Genomic DNA, 18,423 nt, shown 5'->3' with positions numbered 1-18,423 from the left:
AACAACTGGATGCACTGGCTAAGGTGTCTGTTCATCCCTGACTTTTGGAACCATCAACATACCTGGAAATACAAATTACAACTATAGAATTTAAATCTCAATCAAACTGGGTCCTCAAGAAGTTTTGTTGAACTGTCTCAAATAGAAAATAAAATGACTGCTCCTACGTAATATATATTACTACTACAAAATATTTATTCATTTTTTTTTACATTTTGAACCAACCCAATCTTCATTTGAACCTCCCATTATAGTCAACAGCCACTTCTTATTGAGAACAATGCTTCAAACATTATGAGAACAATAAAGAAACGGTTTACAGCGTAAACTTCAATCGGCCAAATAAAATTTGTAAAATAAAAATCGATTATTATTACACAATCCGAATCGGGATGTCCGAAATAATGCTACATGCGCAAAAATCATTCTCAGTTTGATCATATTCTATTAACTTAAAAGGAAACGTTTCGGGAATTTCTCTTAAAAATAAATGCCAAATATACCCTTAAAATCGACGAATCGATGTTTTTAGAAGTTGGTGGTGGTCGTTTTTTTCCAATTTTCGTTTATTCGTCTTCTTCGTCGTCTGTCATATCCGGATACGACCATCCGGATACTGTCTTCTAGAACCATCGGTAATTTCCGTAATCACCGGATCCTATCTTAACCAATCATATAGCTCGATTGCCAAGACGTAAATAGGTTCGTTAATTTCCGGCTTTACACTTCCGGAAAACTAACCTTTCGTACCCATATTGTTCGAACTGAGCTTGAATCGCTCCCTGTACCCCCCCCCCCCCAAAAAAAAAAAAATCAACGGATTTACATTATTCTCAAAATCGATCCGTGAGGCCTTAAATCCGGAATTCCGGATTAATCCGGAATTTTATCATCCCTGAAACATACTTATCGCTGACCAGCCCAATCATAGATACACTTCCAGAAACAACAATTCCATCCTACCAATCGCTTGCAAATCTCAACTCTTAACAAACATCATTCCTTCTTTCTGCAATTTGTGAATTCATGGAATCTCCTTTCTCCACTTCCAAGTCTAAAATCTAACCTGCTTTTCAATATTGGTCATCGACTCACCTTTATGCTTGTGTGGCCAATCAGAAACTGTAGCCCATTTCCTTCTGTACTGTAGAAATAATGAGCAATTACACTTAGTCTTATTTTCAAAACTCTCAATGCCCCCTTACCCTTAATACCCTTAATAATGCCCGACTCAAATGAGTGGAGGTCTCGGGTCCCTTAACTGTTTTTACCTATTATTTATCAGCTACATTTATTTGAATCATATATCCGTCTTTACCATTCTTCTTTTGTGATACCTGAATTCTAACCATACCATGTTACCTTAAATCACAAATACTCATTTATTCTTTTCAAAATATACTTTATTGGCATTTTATATATACAGTCGAACCTCGTTATGTCAACTTTTTCGGGACCAAGTGAAAAAAGTCGAGGTAACAAAAAGTCGACTCATCCGAATTACAAAAAATATCACCAATCCCAACATGTTTGATGTGGATTGTACAATGTTTACATCCACAATTGAACGGTCTGGTTAAATATTTTCGTCGTGAAAACAGCAAACTTATTATTGAAAAAAAAAGTGAAACAAAAGGAGAATTATTTGTGTCAAATTTATTTCTTTTACGGTTATGGATCACACAAAACACATATAAAACCACAATTGCATACATTTGTACATTGTAAGATTTTATACCGGGTCCTTCTCTGAATTGGTCTACCAGAGCAGTGGAACTAACATTTGACATTTTGAAGTTATTCTTTATGTTCCCATTCGGGATTGATATCCAATCAATAAAATGTTCATGTTTTATACAATACCAAAGAGCTTGAGCAATAAATGTCTCTTTAATTAAATACATAAACAAACAACTTTAATTATTCGCACTTACCAATTACATTTTTGTATCCCCCAATTATGACAGTTTGTTATATTGACACGCACGGTATTTTGGGACATGCCGCAAACCGTCATGAATATTTTCACACCTACGTCTCCATCGACAGATCGACATAAAGAACATAGGAAATGTGTGAAATTCAACCACTGGGACTGAAAAACGAGGTCGACATAGCGAAAAAGTCGAGATAAAAAATTTGACACAAACAGATTTATTTTAATATAGATTAAGAAGGAATAAATTCGGGACCGGAAAAAAAAGTCAACATAACCGGAAAGTCGACTTATCCGACGTTGACATAGCGAGGTTCGACTGTATAACAAGATGCCAATGCGGCAATGCCGCATTTAAGCCGGATAATTATTTGACGATGCAATTTTGCAAACCTAGGATTTGAGCTGGTGACCTAGTATTTTTAACCAAAAAGACCCATATTTAAACTTATCGGAGATATCGTTCATACAAATAACCTGATCAACACTAGAACTCTGCCAGTCGCATGTGTCGCCTGATGAATTATTTTCGACATTATATCTGTTGGATTGGCATTTTATTCATTTATAGACAATGATGTTGCCATTTAAATTTCAAGTGTAGGTGTCATTTGAACTGAAGGTAAAAAAGTTAAGTCGGAAAAAAATTAACAATGAAAATTAACAAAGGGCAATAACTCTAAAAATATGGAAGCAAGAGTAACGGTTCTTGTGCACTGCACTTGCCCTCAATGAGATCTATCTACATATTAAATATCACTTTGATACCACTTATAATTTATGAGATATGGTGACCGCCGCTGCCGCCACTGCCGACAAAAGTAACCCCTATATGTTGACTTTTCAGGCGACACAAAAACTATTCCATTTGTGTGAGGAAAAATGAACATTTTATAAATACATCAGCTTCTCCAATAAGATCTGTCCCAGAGACCTAGTTTTTGACCCTAGATGACACACTTCATCATCTAAGATTTCATGTACACAAATATTTTTAAAGTTAATTACAATTTTAATTTTTGAAAAAAAATGGGTAGATATGAAATCCATGATTGGGATGTGTGTTTATAAAATAGCAATTGAATTTAGTTGTTGACTGATATTCATAGGTTTGGTAAGCAGTGTTTGACACTAACGGGGTCCCGGGATCCCGAGGACACCAATTTTTCGGGAGGGACACCTGAACTTCAAAGTCCGGTATTCCGTCGGGACACTTAAATCTTGACCGATAAAAGCTAAACATATAAATAAATAAATAGCATTTCTTTTATTTATTACATAAATTTAAGTCTACCTAAATTTCTTAAAAGTGCATGCAAAAATGATATTATTAAATATTTCCATGTCATAAATTAAACATTTTTTTTCATATCTTGATGAAACTTGGTCAGAATATTTGTCTGCATAATATCTTGAAAGTTCTTTAATATGGGTCATCCCCGGTCAAAATCTAGGTCACAAGGTCAAATCTTATGAGAAAGAATTCCATGGTCATAAAAATTTATTAATTTTTGTCAAATCTTTATGAAACTTGGTCAGAATATTTGTCTCCATGTTGTCTTAAACATTTGTGAATATAGATGACCTCAGATCAAAAAGTAGGTCACTAGGTCAAATCTTAGGAAATATTTTCCCGATGTCATAAAAGAAATTTTTTGCTTACCCAGGGGTCGACACTAACCATTTTTCCAAGGGATCCCGAAGGGACACCAACATTTGAAATCAGGTGTCCCTTCCTGAAATTAGGAGTCCCTTCCACTTTTTACATTTTTTTCATTACGCCACTACTTTTATATAAATTGGTTTACAAAACCGGCGGGTCTAATTTTCAGAAAAGTACAAAAAAAAAAAAATGAATTTCACTTTTTTTTTCAAAATTATTATCCCGACCATATTGATTTTGGTGCGAAACGAAAGAAAAACGAACAGATAAGAGTACGAATGCAGTAAATCTCGACTGGTTTGTTGTTCCGTAGCCGTATTCGCCAAATTATAGTGATAGCATGTGAGCCAGTCAACTGTTATGGCAGCGCCGTTGGCAATGGTGGAATTGACGATAGCAGTCATTCTTTGTATGATATAATTAATTAAAACATGCAGAAATTGTTAAAATAACAATAGCAAAAAAATAGCAAATTTAACAGCCGACACAAACAATAACTGTCACGTGATTGTTGTTATTTTCCGCCAATTTAGGTCATGAAAATATTGTTGTTTATAGATAAAAAATAAGTGTCAGCGGCTGCCATCGAATTAGTAGACACAAATATCTGTAAATTATGTGTGAGAAAAACATTTTATAACATGTTATGGTTAAATATCAAATAACAGTGCACTAAGTGTGAGTGGTTAAATCGAAAGTAAAATTTCTAAGTCGACACCGGTGACCTAGTTTCACAAGTTCGGTCGGTGGTGTTTATGGATTTTAAATCACAGAATGGTGATTGTCATATAGTCAATGTAAAGCTTGTGTTTATTCTAGATTACATGTTTATTTATGTTTGGGTTAATAGTAGAGTTAAAACAATGAAAGAGTTGAACACATGTGTCAATGACATTTACTAATGCCGGGAGTTGTATGCAAAACATTTAGATAAAACAACACTGAAAACTATTTTGAATAAGTCCATTTCAATTTGTAATGAACTTGATATTTCACTATGAATGAGATTTGTTGTTTTAACCAAGGAATACTCTTTAAAATACTCTGTGAACGCATGTATACACAAAATGGCGGAGTTGGGAGAAGATGAAAATATCCGATACATAATTATGGATTTCTCTGTCAGTTTACTATAATTGGTACATAAAGTTAAGTCACATGCTAGATTTGTTATTTTGCTATGTGATTTTTATGTACTGATGTGCTAATTTGCTGCAATGATTTGAATTTGAAATGGATTTGGTGAACATCCCATGGTAGATATCCCGGTCCGAAAATATTCGGACTTAGCATGGATCGGGTTACACACAACTAGGACCCCGCATGGTAAGGGTTATTAAAACTCAAATCTAGGTGTAGTTTGGTTTTTAGTTGTTCAGGAATTGTTTTCACAATATTAAAGGTCAAATGTCTTCATAAAATGTTATTTCTTTATTTACAAAATTGGTAATTATTTCACTTTATTGACATTTTCCAATATTGAAATAACTGAAACAATGTTTAGAAAATGTAATGTATTTTAATACAGTGCAATTTTTGTGTATTTTAATGTGTAAAATGCGCCTTCTCTTTGTTTTGTTTTTATTTAATATTGGTCAGTTTTTAAGTGTTCTGCATTCACTTTTGCTTTAGCATACCCTTAAAGCTAAACAAATGTCTTGCTGAGTGATATTCAATGTATCTTTGATAAAAAGTGTAGTTAATTACATGTAAACATGTTTTATAGTCAATTTCATTGATGTTTTATATGCACAGTATGTAAGATTTAAACTGTGTCTTTAATTAGAACTTTGAAACTTTGAGTGTATTAAAACATGCATTAATAGCAGTTTAAAATTTAAAATGTCAAGTAAATGATATAAATGTTCAATGTTTTCATGTTGTTCTCTGATTTTCACCCTTTAAGAGTATGTTTTGTGACTTTTTCCTTTTTTTTCGACCACCCGGTGGACATTTTTTTCCAAAAATTCTTGTAAACCAAAAAATAAAAAAGGAGTGGCCTTACTTAACCTGTTTTAATAATAAATCTAAACATGCACATACAGTGTCTTTTAAACACCATATTATACATGTTTTCAACAGCATGTAATGACAAGTTAATAGTACAGTGTCAGACATATGAACCTCTGGCGATGGCAAGAGGAAGATATGGGTCTCCTAGTCAGTAGATTGGGTTGAAAACCGGTAAAATGTCCCTTTTGTTTTCAGTCAAAAACAAAGATGGATACAATGTAAACAAAAACTTGATGGTTGGTACTATTTTTAGATTTTCGTAAAATACGCATTAAATAAGTCATGGTTCAAGGTCTTGTCATATGTCAGTGCTTTTGAACAACAGTTGGACTATTACATCTGGCTTGTGAAAACTCAAGTTTATATTAAGTCGAGCTGCTGATCAATCAATCAGACTGCCCAATAGGTGTAGTGCATACTGGAAGAGCAGACGACCGAAAAATTGTGTATGTTAATGTTTGCGCCAAAATGTCGTAAAATTTTATACATTGATTGCATTAATAAAACTTTGGGAATTTTATTTCTATGTTGTTTCGATCAAAGCATAAAACAAAAAATGTTGAATAGTAGGATTCCGGTATTTGTGCCGTAAATGTTAGTGTAACAACTCGAAGGTCGCATCATTAAGTCATCAAGGTTAGTAGTGTTGGCATCTTTTTTGGGCGGTTCTGACACATAAGCAAACTAATTCAACATAATTATTGTACCGATAAATACAGTCTGTCACCTCTGACCTTGTTGATAATGTAAACAACAAAACGGAAGTGTTAACCCGCATGCGCACTGCAAAATGACCTGTTTATTTATAGATTCATGACGTAACTATAGTCAAAAAGTCAGCCACACTTTCGCTTTAGTGTGTGCAACGTATTAATAATAAAATTTTCCTAAGACTTGACCTAGGTTGTTGACCCATATTAAAAAATATGCAAGATATAATGCAGACAAGCATTCTGACCATGTTTCATAAAGATTTGATAAAAATTGTTGAATTTATTACCATGAAATATTTCTTCTAAAGATTTGACCTAGTGACCTAGTTTTTGACCCTAGATGACCCATATTCATATATATTCAAGTTAACATGGCGACAAATAGTCTGACCAAGTTTGATAAGTATTGGATAAAAACTCTTGATTTTATTACATAAAATGAAAACTTTAACGCAGAATTGTTAATCTCCGCCCGCCCGCACAACCGCCCATCCGGTTTTCACCATTCTATAACCCTTAATTTTTCAATGAAAAATCCGGCTAAAACCAATATCTTTTTATTATTACTAGGAATACCCTAATGCACTTGAATTTGTACCATAATCAATGACAACTTTGCTACCTTTTGAATTTTCAACCCAAGGAGAAGAATTTACATAAGTTTGCCAAACTTGTTTTCCTATCCCTTATACATTGTTGTACTTGTGAATTTTACCAAATAATTATGTTTTAACTAAATAACCAAAAAAAAAGGGTCAGGAGTTAAAATTTAGGGTCAGCCAGGTTCCAAGAACCGTACATATTATTTTGTTCTGCCTTAGTTTATTTTGGCATTCATTTTAATTGTTGATGATGATTAGTTGGCGCCCAGAAGGTCGCCCACTATATTTGATATTACTTTAGAATTATTCCAACTAAGGGACTAGTTCATAAATTGCAGAACAGTGCTTTCAATATTTTCCATGTTGCAGGATAAAATGTGAAGTTTAGTATGTTTTATAAAACTTTGCACTTTAATTGATAATGAAACCTTTAAAGATGCACTCTTACTCTCAGATAAGATTTACCACATTTAATAATATTGTTTTGAAATTCCAAAAAGGATGAATAAATGTCGAAAACAATTGTTCTTATGAAGGAAACCATGTTTAATTTGAAAGGAATGAGCATATAACACAGTATTTCTACCTTATGAGACTATAGTAGATCACAGTAAATCTTTTAGCATTCACCAATCATTTAATATTTTTTCGCTTTCTACTATTAAATACACAGTTACAATCTTGTTATCAGTAATTAATATTTTCCATAAATGCATTATTTAGTAAGTAGTTCAAGGTTTATCAGTCAAAATTGACGTTTGTTTTACATGTGTATGTATTGATTAAGAATAAGAGTGTCACTTTAATTATAATAGCCCTGCTTATAATTTTGAAAATTTTGATTTTGAATAACAACTCAATCATAACAACTCGGCCATCACCGGCAAGCTTCGAGATAGATACAGGCCCTGGTGTTCCGATTGATACCAAATTGATACCTCCCAAATAGATGAAGGTTACAAGGTACTATTACAATAACCTTTATGTTTCTAAACCTCCTACGCAGTAATCTCCCTAGGGCCAGCAAAAAGGCGAGTTTTGAAAAATTAACATTGAGCTTAATTGTTTGTTTTAAAAATGTCATTTGGAAGAATGGTGAATTTCATGCTATTGAAATCAATGTATTAGACCATTGACTCTATTTCTTCTGAAGAAACTTGCCTATATTTTTGGTATAATTTAGTTTGTACTGGAGGATTTAAGCTTGGAAAAAAAAGAAGAATATCTATAATTCTGGGCTTAAACTATTGTAACAATATAATCAACCATAATGTCCTTCGAACATATGTATACCCAACTTATGGTTATCTACATGCACGTTTTTCTTCTAATTTTATTGTGCCGACTTGATGCTATGCATCAATTTTTTCTTGTTAACTATTGGAGGAATATGTACCCGGTGTAGACAGCAAACAATCCTTCATTGGCAATAATTGAGCGTAGAGCATGGAAGCTGGTCTTGTACTGCCTCTTGGCTCCTCCCTCACCTGGAAACAGCATTTCATGGTCATTAGCACAAGTCATCAATTGATGTTCAACTTTCATATAACACAATCAACATGCTAAGGTTTCTTTGTTTGTTTCTAATTGAAGGTCTCCAAAAACTCTTCCTATAGAATGGTCCTCATATGTCAACACTAACTAGAGTTATTCAGTACCAACTGTCTTTTACTTTAAGTAACAGTGACTTGACCCTAGGGGCCGCAAACGCAATTTTGTAAAAGGTCTTAATAAACTCTTCCTATACTGAACTGGAATGTATCAAATGTGTTTTTTTCAAAATCTACATATTGTACCTTTTTATGGCTGTTATGGCTTACCGTAACATGTTGATAAAATCATGGACGCTATCAAATTGAATGTTATGACTATTTTATCAAAATTAAATATTATGCACTTGCAAATTGAGATATTCAGTGTTTAGGATTGGAAATGTGATGTGTGTCATTGGCATACCTGTTATCAGAAAAACACACTACTTGATTAAAATTTATGTTATACAATATGTCAAGACTAAGCAATGATGTGTGTAGTAAGGCCCTTGGTATGCTCCAGGCCAGTACCTCAAAACAAGACGTCGCAATACATTTTAATTGCTATGTTTCGGCATTATTAGCTACAGGCCACAAACAGGCAGACCTAGAATAACCACTGCCAGACAAAACCGAATAATTCAACCCATTTTCGAGACAAATTCAACAAAGTGGCTCATCAAACCATGGGCAGACACAGGTAAGTGCTTGCAATTGTTTTTGAATATTTTTTTTAAAAAGTTGAAAAAAGATTTCATTTTTGTCAAAATTTTAGAATATCCTGTATGCATCAGTTTTTTTCAGGGAAAGCATACATCCAGCCACTGTCATCGACAGTTTGTAACATGAAGGAGTAAAAGCCCGAACCATGCAAGAAGACCCCACTTCCTAGGGCGCATAGACGAAACTGTTTACGTTGGGCGAGGCTCCACATTCCATTTACAAGACAACAATGGGGCCAGGTGTTGTTTTCTGAAGAATGTAAGTTAAATGTTGTGCAGGCAGATGGAAGACAAAGTGTGTGGCAGACATGGTGTGAGAGGTATGCTACATGTTGAATACAGGAGGTAAATTGATGGGGAGGTGGTAGTGTTCATGTTTGGGGCGGCATAAGCAGATTTTATAAAACACCACTCGTAATACTTGTTCTTAATGTTCCTGCTGTTTCTTATTTGAATTATGTTTTACAACCTGTTGTTATACCGTTCTTCCAGGGTTATGGTATTTTGCAACAAGACAATGCTAGACCTCACACTGCCTGCCTAACAATGAATTTCCTACAGGCTAATGGAGTTCAAGTTCTTGATTGGCCAACAATGTCCCCGGACCTTGGCCAACAATGTCCCCAGACCTTGGCCAACAATGTCCCCAGACCTATGTCCAATTGAACATCTTTGGGATAAGCTTTAGGTAGACATGTTTATAGTCATATTCAACCCAATGTCCCCAGACCTTGGCCAACAATGTCCCCAGACCTATGTCCAATTGAACATCTTTGGGATAAGCTTTAGGTAGACATGTTTATAGTCGTATTCAACCCTGCGTACAGTGCCTGAACTCTGTACAGTGTTTACAGAGGAGTGGAGGAACATTTCACAAGCCTGTGTTGAGACACTAATTATTTTGATGGTAGTCGCTGTGTAGCAATAGTGTCAATAGTAATGGAGGACATACGCAATACAGAAGGTGCAAACTAGGATTCTCAATACGTTTGAATTCAATCTCTACTGAGACAAAACAACTTTAATGAGATTTGTTTTGACAATGCCTTCATGCTTGCATATGTTTAAATAAAATAGATACAGAAGAAAAAATCACAGGGCTTATTTATCTTATTTTTTACAAAAATACAACCAGGGTGTTTCTGTTTTGGTTCAGCGTATATACCAAGTATAGTCACAATATGTTAACCCTAATTTAAGTTATTCAGTACTAACTGTTTTGTATTTTTTCTTTTTTTAGTAACAGTGACTTTGACCATGACCCTTCCTTTATACAAAGTTTGGTGGCAATATGTCAACCCTAACTGAAGCTATTTTTAAATTTTTATTAACAAAAACCTTGACCATAGGGGCCCAAAATTTAATCCCGTAAGAGGCCTCCATAAATTCTTCCTACATACCAATGATTGAAAGTATTGAATCTCTGAAAATTTTGCTTGGGGCCGGAGGTTGCTAAGGCCCAGGGTAGGTCCAGGGCAAAGCCCTGGCTAGGGGTCCAGAGGCCCCCTGTACCTCCTGGAATAAAGGTTTGTATAAGGAAATCTGAGAACCTGACATTACTTTAACAATTTCAAACACAAAACCACTTATTTGTGCTTATTATTTTGTGCTCTGGCAGGTTAGAAAAAACACAAAAGGTTTGAGTAAATATAAAAATATTTGCTCACATGTTTGTCAAATAAGAAGATAATGTTCAAAAAATGTTGCATCAACATAATGGCATACTATGTCACAGTAAAATAGGCTTTGAAACCACTGTACTCCTGACAGTGCAACTGCCATCACCATTTGTTGATCTCAGGCTGTTCAAGATCTTTAGTATTATTCCCTTAGGGTAAAAACTTCATTGTTTATCAAGTTTCAAGTTTTATTATTTTTTTAGGCCCATAATTGAAAATTGTTGTCAGTTACAGTGTGCGAATTTATCGGTCGCCCGATCGCCAATGGCGATGAAAATGGGGACCAGGCTATGAAAAAATTAAATCCGATTGGCTATGAAAATCCGAACTTTGTAAATATTAAGAAATCATTCCAATCATATCCCCAAAGAATGCTATGTTAAGTAAATCATTAGGTAAGGTGCATGAAACGTCGTTGGGGTAAGTATTTATACTAACATCGTCTAGAAAATGTGTAAAATGTGTCTCCTTCCCGGGCTCCCGGGTTTCGACGCACAGAAATCATTAATGACCCAAAATTGACGCATCGTAAATTTGTAGTATGCGTCAGTTTTGACCCGAGAGAATTTCAGTAAGAGAGACGGTATCATCTGAAAGGAGCCTCAATGCATGATCTGAATGTTTGTTAAATCCGCAAGAGCAATTAACACCCAATTGACAAGTAATTATCGATCTGAAATGTGATCGGTAACTTTGTCAATTAGCAGCACTCAAACTCAATGACGTAATATTCACTCCGCCCATAATGCAAATTAACGGATACCTTCAATTTTTTCGCTAAGTACGATGGCTTTGAAAAACAACAATGCTAAGATATATTTTGTTCATTTATTTTAAGTTGTTTTATTTTATTTCAGGTTAATTTTAAAATATTCTTTTAAGTTGTTAATGTGTAACAGAAAAATAAACATTCTTCGTAGCACATGGTCTAAAAAGCACGGGAAATAGGTGCACGCTTCCTGTTGATTTTAATGAAAGTGAAAGGAGAACTGCGTAAATGGTTCTCAGTGTTACAGTGTACATGAAAACATTTTGGACACGCTGGACATTTTGTCTGACGTCTTTATAGAGTACGCATGACATTTTCATGTTACGTAGGACATTTTTCAGAAAGCATGTTTTGATTTACACAATATCTGCAGGATATTTTTTCCGATATGTGGTCATAATGTAGCCAAGGCCTACCGATTTTCCACTTCTCAAAGAAGAGCCTTGTTACTTTCGAAGGATTTACTTTTTCACTATCAGACTGTTTTCTTTTCCTACTACCGTGTTTAGCCCCATTTATATATTTTAACCCCAACATATTTGTTGACATCTCCAAAGAGACTAATAACGATACTATGACCTCATTCACTTTGTCACTAGAATCTCTTGTGACAGCCAGTTTAAAGTGCGGAACTGAGTTATTACACTGCAATTTTGGAGTAAAATTTCGTCCCGTCGAAAATGTACCATTAATTGCTTTAAAACAAAAACAGTTTATTAAACTAACCCATGTTAATACATGTTCATTATCCTGACCTGATATCAAGAAACTGTCATAATTTAAAATTAATTTGGCAATACTGGTTTACGTGGCAAATTACGTCGAAATTAAGTCTGTTCAGGAAATACCGGGAAGCCGCATTTTAGTTCCATCTGTTGGGCATGCGTACTACACAGATTTGGAATATAAACATCCGGTTAAAATGACAGTTGTCAAAGGTTTCATTCAAGATGAATATTTCAACTTTGGATATCAGTTTTACCCTGACATAAACGTCGGACAATTCTGTCCTACGTTCTTTGAAGATACGACGGACAGTTTGAAAATCTACCGGCAATGTCCGAAGTGTTTTCGCGTACACTGGTGTTACAGATTAGTTCTATAACAAAACAGTATTGATAAAAGTTATGGTTATGCCATTTATGAAAAATACAATGTTGCAATATTAGTAAAAGGAACGTAGAATGTTTTTGTTTACTTCCGGAAAAAAGAAAAACGTGAAAGTGAAACTGAAAGTTTGAAAGATGTCGTTGCAACTAAACAATCGCTGGTGCATATTGGAATTTGACAACTGTTGCTGCTGATGTCAATGTGCTTTTTTAAGAAATCATTATGTAATTTATTTATTTAGGCTATGTTTCTTAGTTATTTGTGAGTTGGATTATTTCTTGCTTTTGATATGGCACCATAAAATCTTTTGTAGATGCCTTAATAAAAATAGTATTTAATTGCTTGTGTTTTTTCTCCCATAAAAACATGTTTTTTTTTAATTTATTGATAATGATGTGATGTTTGTAAATAAATATGTATAAGATAGATTTGTTATGTTCACCTTTTAAGTGCATTTATGATTTAATTCATGACAAAAGAGTTTTGATATAATACGTATTACACAATAGGAAAACATTTGTTTTAGACTCTTGCAATGGTTGAATATAAACATTTTAAATTGTGCATCAAACGCGCTACTTTACCTACAAATTCTATAAAAAATCCTGTAAATCAGACATTGAATTTTAAAAAAATTTACCCTGATTTTGGGTCTTATTGAAACCCCTGATCCTTACTATCAGGGCTTCTAAAACTTTGGAACCTCAATCACTCCGGACCCGGCGACGACCCCCCACCCCAAAAAAAATCCCCACCCCCCACTCAAAAAAAGAAAGACCTACAACGCGTTCAATAAAGATGTTTGCGGCAAACGTTTGCTGTTTGGTTTCCCGCTTAACGTGTATGCGCTGCTTTGCAACAGAGATACAAAACAAAACATTTGCGAGTGTTTTGTAAACGCTCGCACTGCCGTTCAATAGTCTGATTTTATAGAAATGTCATACATTTTCGCGACGTCTTTTCTTGCCAATATTTTTTGCGATGTGGCAATTCGTAAGAGGGCTCTAGAGCCAGCATAGCCGATTCTGATAGTCATTGATACAAGTTTAATTCAGATGAGATTCTCATCGAGTTCTGCGGCGTTTCTAACAAGAAAGACTGCGATCGTAATTAACTGTGGCTGTCTGGAGGCGGTCAGACAACAAAAAGTGAAACAGTATTTTGATTTATTTGCTTAATGCTTCTTTTGTGGGTCAACATTCAACCGATAATCTTGAATAACAGTATATATCTAGATTTATAATCGGGTTAACAAGCTTTAAGTGTGATATCGACAACGATTTTTTCATTACTGCGAATAAACTTGACGTAAGCGGCGGACTCAGCTGTCAGACTATTAGTTAATAAAGCGTATCGCTGTTGATATCCTATATATTATTATGTTAATTAATTCGGTAATTTAATGCTTTCACGGATTAACAATGACATGCATTTATCTTTAAAGCCGTTTTTAACCAGCAATGGTTCTTTATAACAATTTAAATTTAACCGTTTTGTAATCAACAAACGGATATCATGTAATGATCGACGACGACATAGCATATTGTCATGTGAAAATATGGACCGATTTTAACACTTAATCAGGAAAGGTGCAAGCAGATAATTAACACATAGTTTGTTTAATTGTGTCATCTGCTTATACCAAAAAACGTGATTGGATCGATTGCAAGCGTCTGCTAATTAACAGATAGGCTATTTATAGAGTGATCAGCATAGCGGAAAAAGCAGCTGGTCGCATCGGTCTCATGGTAACCAAGACACTTTTATGACCTATTGGATGTAGTTTTGAATGTGTGAATGACCCATGAATGTTTGTGTATTACAATTTCTACATCTTTTACTGACTTAGTTGTTTTGGACTGAAATTACAAATTTTTTTTAGAAAATTTCGGACCGATTTTTTTTATACATTTTGAAACTGAAATCGGTCTGGCTTGGTCAAAATCGGTCCAGACCGGCAAATTGCCGGTTTTTAGAAGCCCTGCTTACTATATGTCAAAGGAAAGTAACTGCTACATCACCAATGTAGACTGCATGAATATCAATATGTTTTTTGTTATTTTTCATGTTAAAATGTTTGGCTATAAGATTTTGACATTGGCTATGAAAAAATTCCAAGTCATAGCCCCATTGGCTATGGTTCTAAAAAATTAGATTCACACACTGCAGTTATCCATGTTTACAATTTCACCACCAATTTGCCGTATGTTTTAAAATGCTGACAAAGTTATTTGGGCAATTTCGCAATGCCAGTTCAGGGGGTTCTACAAAAGAAAATATGAACATCACTAGTAACAGTGACGTAAATTTTTCAATGAATCTATGCTGCATCACAGCAGAATTTTTTTTTTTATCTCTGAGATATTCATGAGTTCTTCACTCTTATTTACGGAATTGGACTGAATTCAAAGTTTAATTATGCGCTAATACAGACTTAAACAAATCATCAAACTGAAGTTGCATTCACAATCTTAACAAGAGATGTTTGTCAAACATTATGCACCCTGAGCGCCATGTTGTCAGGATTATATGGACAATTGAATGAAATATGCATGGATCTAAATGACAGCTGATTTGTCACTGACATTGGATGCCGTTGAGGCAGTTTTAAGATTATGACCATTCAAAGTGTGAGGAAAGAGTTGGCCATGACCTTTGACCTCAAAATCGATAGGAGTCATCAGCTGGTCACAAAAAATCTAAATGTCAAGTTTGAGGGCCATGGATGCAGGAATTGACAAGTTATCACACAGACAAGCTTTTTTCCTTCAAGGTCACTGTGACCTTGACATTTGACCCGATGACCCCTAAAAGCATACAGGGTCATCTACAGATCAGACGCAACATCAAGTCAAGTTTGAGAGCCATGGGTGTAGGCATTGTCAAGTTATCACTCGAAACATTTTCGCATTCAAGGTCACTGTAAACTTGACCTTTGACTCGATGACTCCTAAAATCAATAAGGGTCATCTTCTGGTCAGGCCCAACTTAGGTTCAGGCATTGTTGAGATATCACTGGGAGAAGATTTGTTAACTTTAAGACTTGTTTTTGCGTTAAATGTTACTGTGACCTTGACCTTGGCCCGATGACCCCCAAAGTCAAGAGGGGTCATCTACTGGTCAGGCACAACCTTCATGTCAAGTTTGATGACCATAGGTCCTGGAATTGTCGAGTTTGCTTTCAAGGTCACTGTGACCTTGACTTTTGACCCCTAAAATCAAAAAGGGGTCATCTACTGGTCAGTCTCAACAGCCAAGTCAAGTTTGAGGGCCATGGGTGCAGGCATTGTTGAGTTATCACTCAGACAACCTTTTATAATTCAAGGTCACTGTGACCTTGACCTTTGGCCCAATGACCCCTAAAATCAATAGGGGCCATCTACTGGTCAGGCCCAACCTCAAGTCAAGTTCAAGGGCCATGGGTGCAGGCATTGTCGAGTTATCACTCTAAACATTTTCGCATTCAGTCACTGTGAAATTGACCTTTAACCCAATGACTCCTAAAATCAATAAGGGTCATCTCCTGGTCAGGCCAAACTTCCATGTCATGTTTGATGATCATAGGTTCAGGCATTGTTGAGATATCACTGGGAGAAGATTTGTTAACTTTTTTGCATTAAAGGTTACTGTAACCTTGACCTTGGCCCAATGACCCCCAAAGTCAAGAGAGATCATCTACTGGTCAGGCCCAACCTTCATGTCAAATTTGATGACCATAGGTCCAGGAATTGTCAAGTTTGCTTTCAAGGTCACTGTGATCTTGATCTTTGACCCCCTAAAATCAATAGGGGTCATCTACTGGTCAGGTCCAACCTCCAAGTCAAGTTTGAGGGCCATGTGTGCAGGCATTGTTGAATTATCACTCTGACAACCTTTTATCAATCAAGGTCACTTTGACCTTGACCTTTGGCCCAATGATCCCCAAAAACAATAGGAGTCATCAACTGGTCAGGCCCAACCTCCAAGTCAAGTTTGAGGGCCATGGGTGCAGGCATTGTCGAGTTATCACACGGACAACCTTTTATCATTCAAGGTCACTTAAATCAATAAGGGCCATCTACTGGTCAGGCCAAACCACCAAGTCAAGTTTGAGGGCCATGGGTGCAGACATTGTCGAGTTATCACTCTCACAACTTTTATCATTCAAGGTCACTTTGACCTTGACCTTTGGCCCAATGACCCCCCAAAACGATAGGAGACATCTATTGGTCAGGCCCAACCTCCAAGAGAAGTTTGAGGGCCATGGGTGCAGGCATTGTCCAGTGATCACTCGGACAACCTTTTACCATTCAAGGTTACTGTGACCTTGACCTTTGGCCCGATGACCCCTAAGAACAATAGGGGTCATCTACTGGTCAGGCCCAACCTCCAAGTTAAGTTTGAGGGCCATGGGTGCAGGCATTGTCGAGTTATCACATGGTCAACCTGTTACAATTCAAGGTCACTATGACCTTGACCTTTGGCCCGATGACCCCCCAAAACAATAAGGGCCATCTACTGGTCAGGCCCAACCTCCAAGTGTAGTATGAGGGCCATGGGTGCAGGCATTGTCGAGTTATCACTCTGACAACCTTTTACCATTCAATATCCCTGTGATCTTGACCTTTGGGCCGAAGACCCCCAAAATTAATAGGGGTCATCTACTGGTCAGGACCAACTTTCATATCAAGTTTGATGACCATAGATGTAGGCATTGTTGAGTTATCACTCGGACAAGCTTTAAAATTATTTTACCATTAGGCCACAACAAATTGATCATTTGTTCGTCGGATTTGCCGCACCTAAAATTCGAAAAGCGAAAAAAAATTAAAAAAACTTTTTTTTTGCGCCCGCACTTACTATTTGGCCGCGCATATTTTTTTTTGTTTACTTCTGAATTTCCTCTATTTTCTGAAATTCTTTTACTAAGAATTTAATCCTTCAACGTCGACTTCGCCTTTTTTGAAGGTATTTCCATGCTTTACATTCTTCGCGAGCAAAATTTCCTCGTGTCAGGACAAAATCAGGTCCGGGTAACCGCAAAACAGCCGATATTTGTTGACAGTCGGGAATATTTTGCAGGACGCACCGTTGTTATTTATTTCCGGTATTAATTTTCGGGTTACTTTCAGTTTTCGTAATGTAAAATACACGTTTTAAATGAAAATCAGTGTCAAAGTCAATGGATTATAGTCTTCAGTAAACAACAACAGTTTCACAGAATCGAAAGCAATAATTATTTATTGTGTTTTAAGTAATTCATTGTTTTGTACTCAAAATTTTGTGTTAAATAATAACTAAATCAAATTTTGAGTGCAAAACTTATATTAAAATACACGGACACACGACTTACAACAATTGAACATGTTTTCGTGAGTTATTTTTTAAATTTTCTAAAATGCATTTCTCAGTTTTCATTTAATCATAATCGTTATAAACAGATAAAAATAGTAGGACTTGTAAATGTTTTAGAAACAGCCTGTAAATTATATTTATGAATCAGTCAATCCACGGTAACCACGCCCCTTCCCCCCAGGTCCTGGGGTATACCAAGGATAGTCGGGGAAATGGGCCAAGTTTTTACCTTCCAGGTGGCCCCACAGTGCAGGGTGAATGCAGTGGATTTACCCGGGGTTGGCTGGACCGAATGTCAAAGTCCCCGCTATTCCCCGGACCTTGGGGCGTGGTTACAATTGACTAGTGCA

At 35.8% G+C, this 18,423-nt stretch overlaps 1 protein-coding gene across 1 annotated transcript in view; it reads right to left on the bottom strand.

Annotated features, from left to right (window-relative positions):
* LOC128202703 (mitochondrial 2-oxoglutarate/malate carrier protein-like) overlaps positions 1 to 18,423 on the bottom strand; it is a 136,409-nt gene that overhangs the window by 94,300 nt on the left and 23,686 nt on the right. Inside the window, exon 3 of the mRNA XM_052903772.1 lies at positions 8,324 to 8,414. Within this exon, the coding sequence (XP_052759732.1) occupies positions 8,324 to 8,414 (91 nt within the window). The remainder of the gene's footprint in view (positions 1 to 8,323; positions 8,415 to 18,423) is intronic.

Source organism: Mya arenaria, chromosome 9 (assembly GCF_026914265.1).
Source record: "Mya arenaria isolate MELC-2E11 chromosome 9, ASM2691426v1".
In the NCBI taxonomy this organism is placed as follows: Eukaryota; Metazoa; Mollusca; class Bivalvia; order Myida; family Myidae; genus Mya; species Mya arenaria.
The sequence above is the reverse complement of the archived record's forward strand: the minus strand, read 5'-3'. Positions and strand labels throughout refer to the sequence as shown.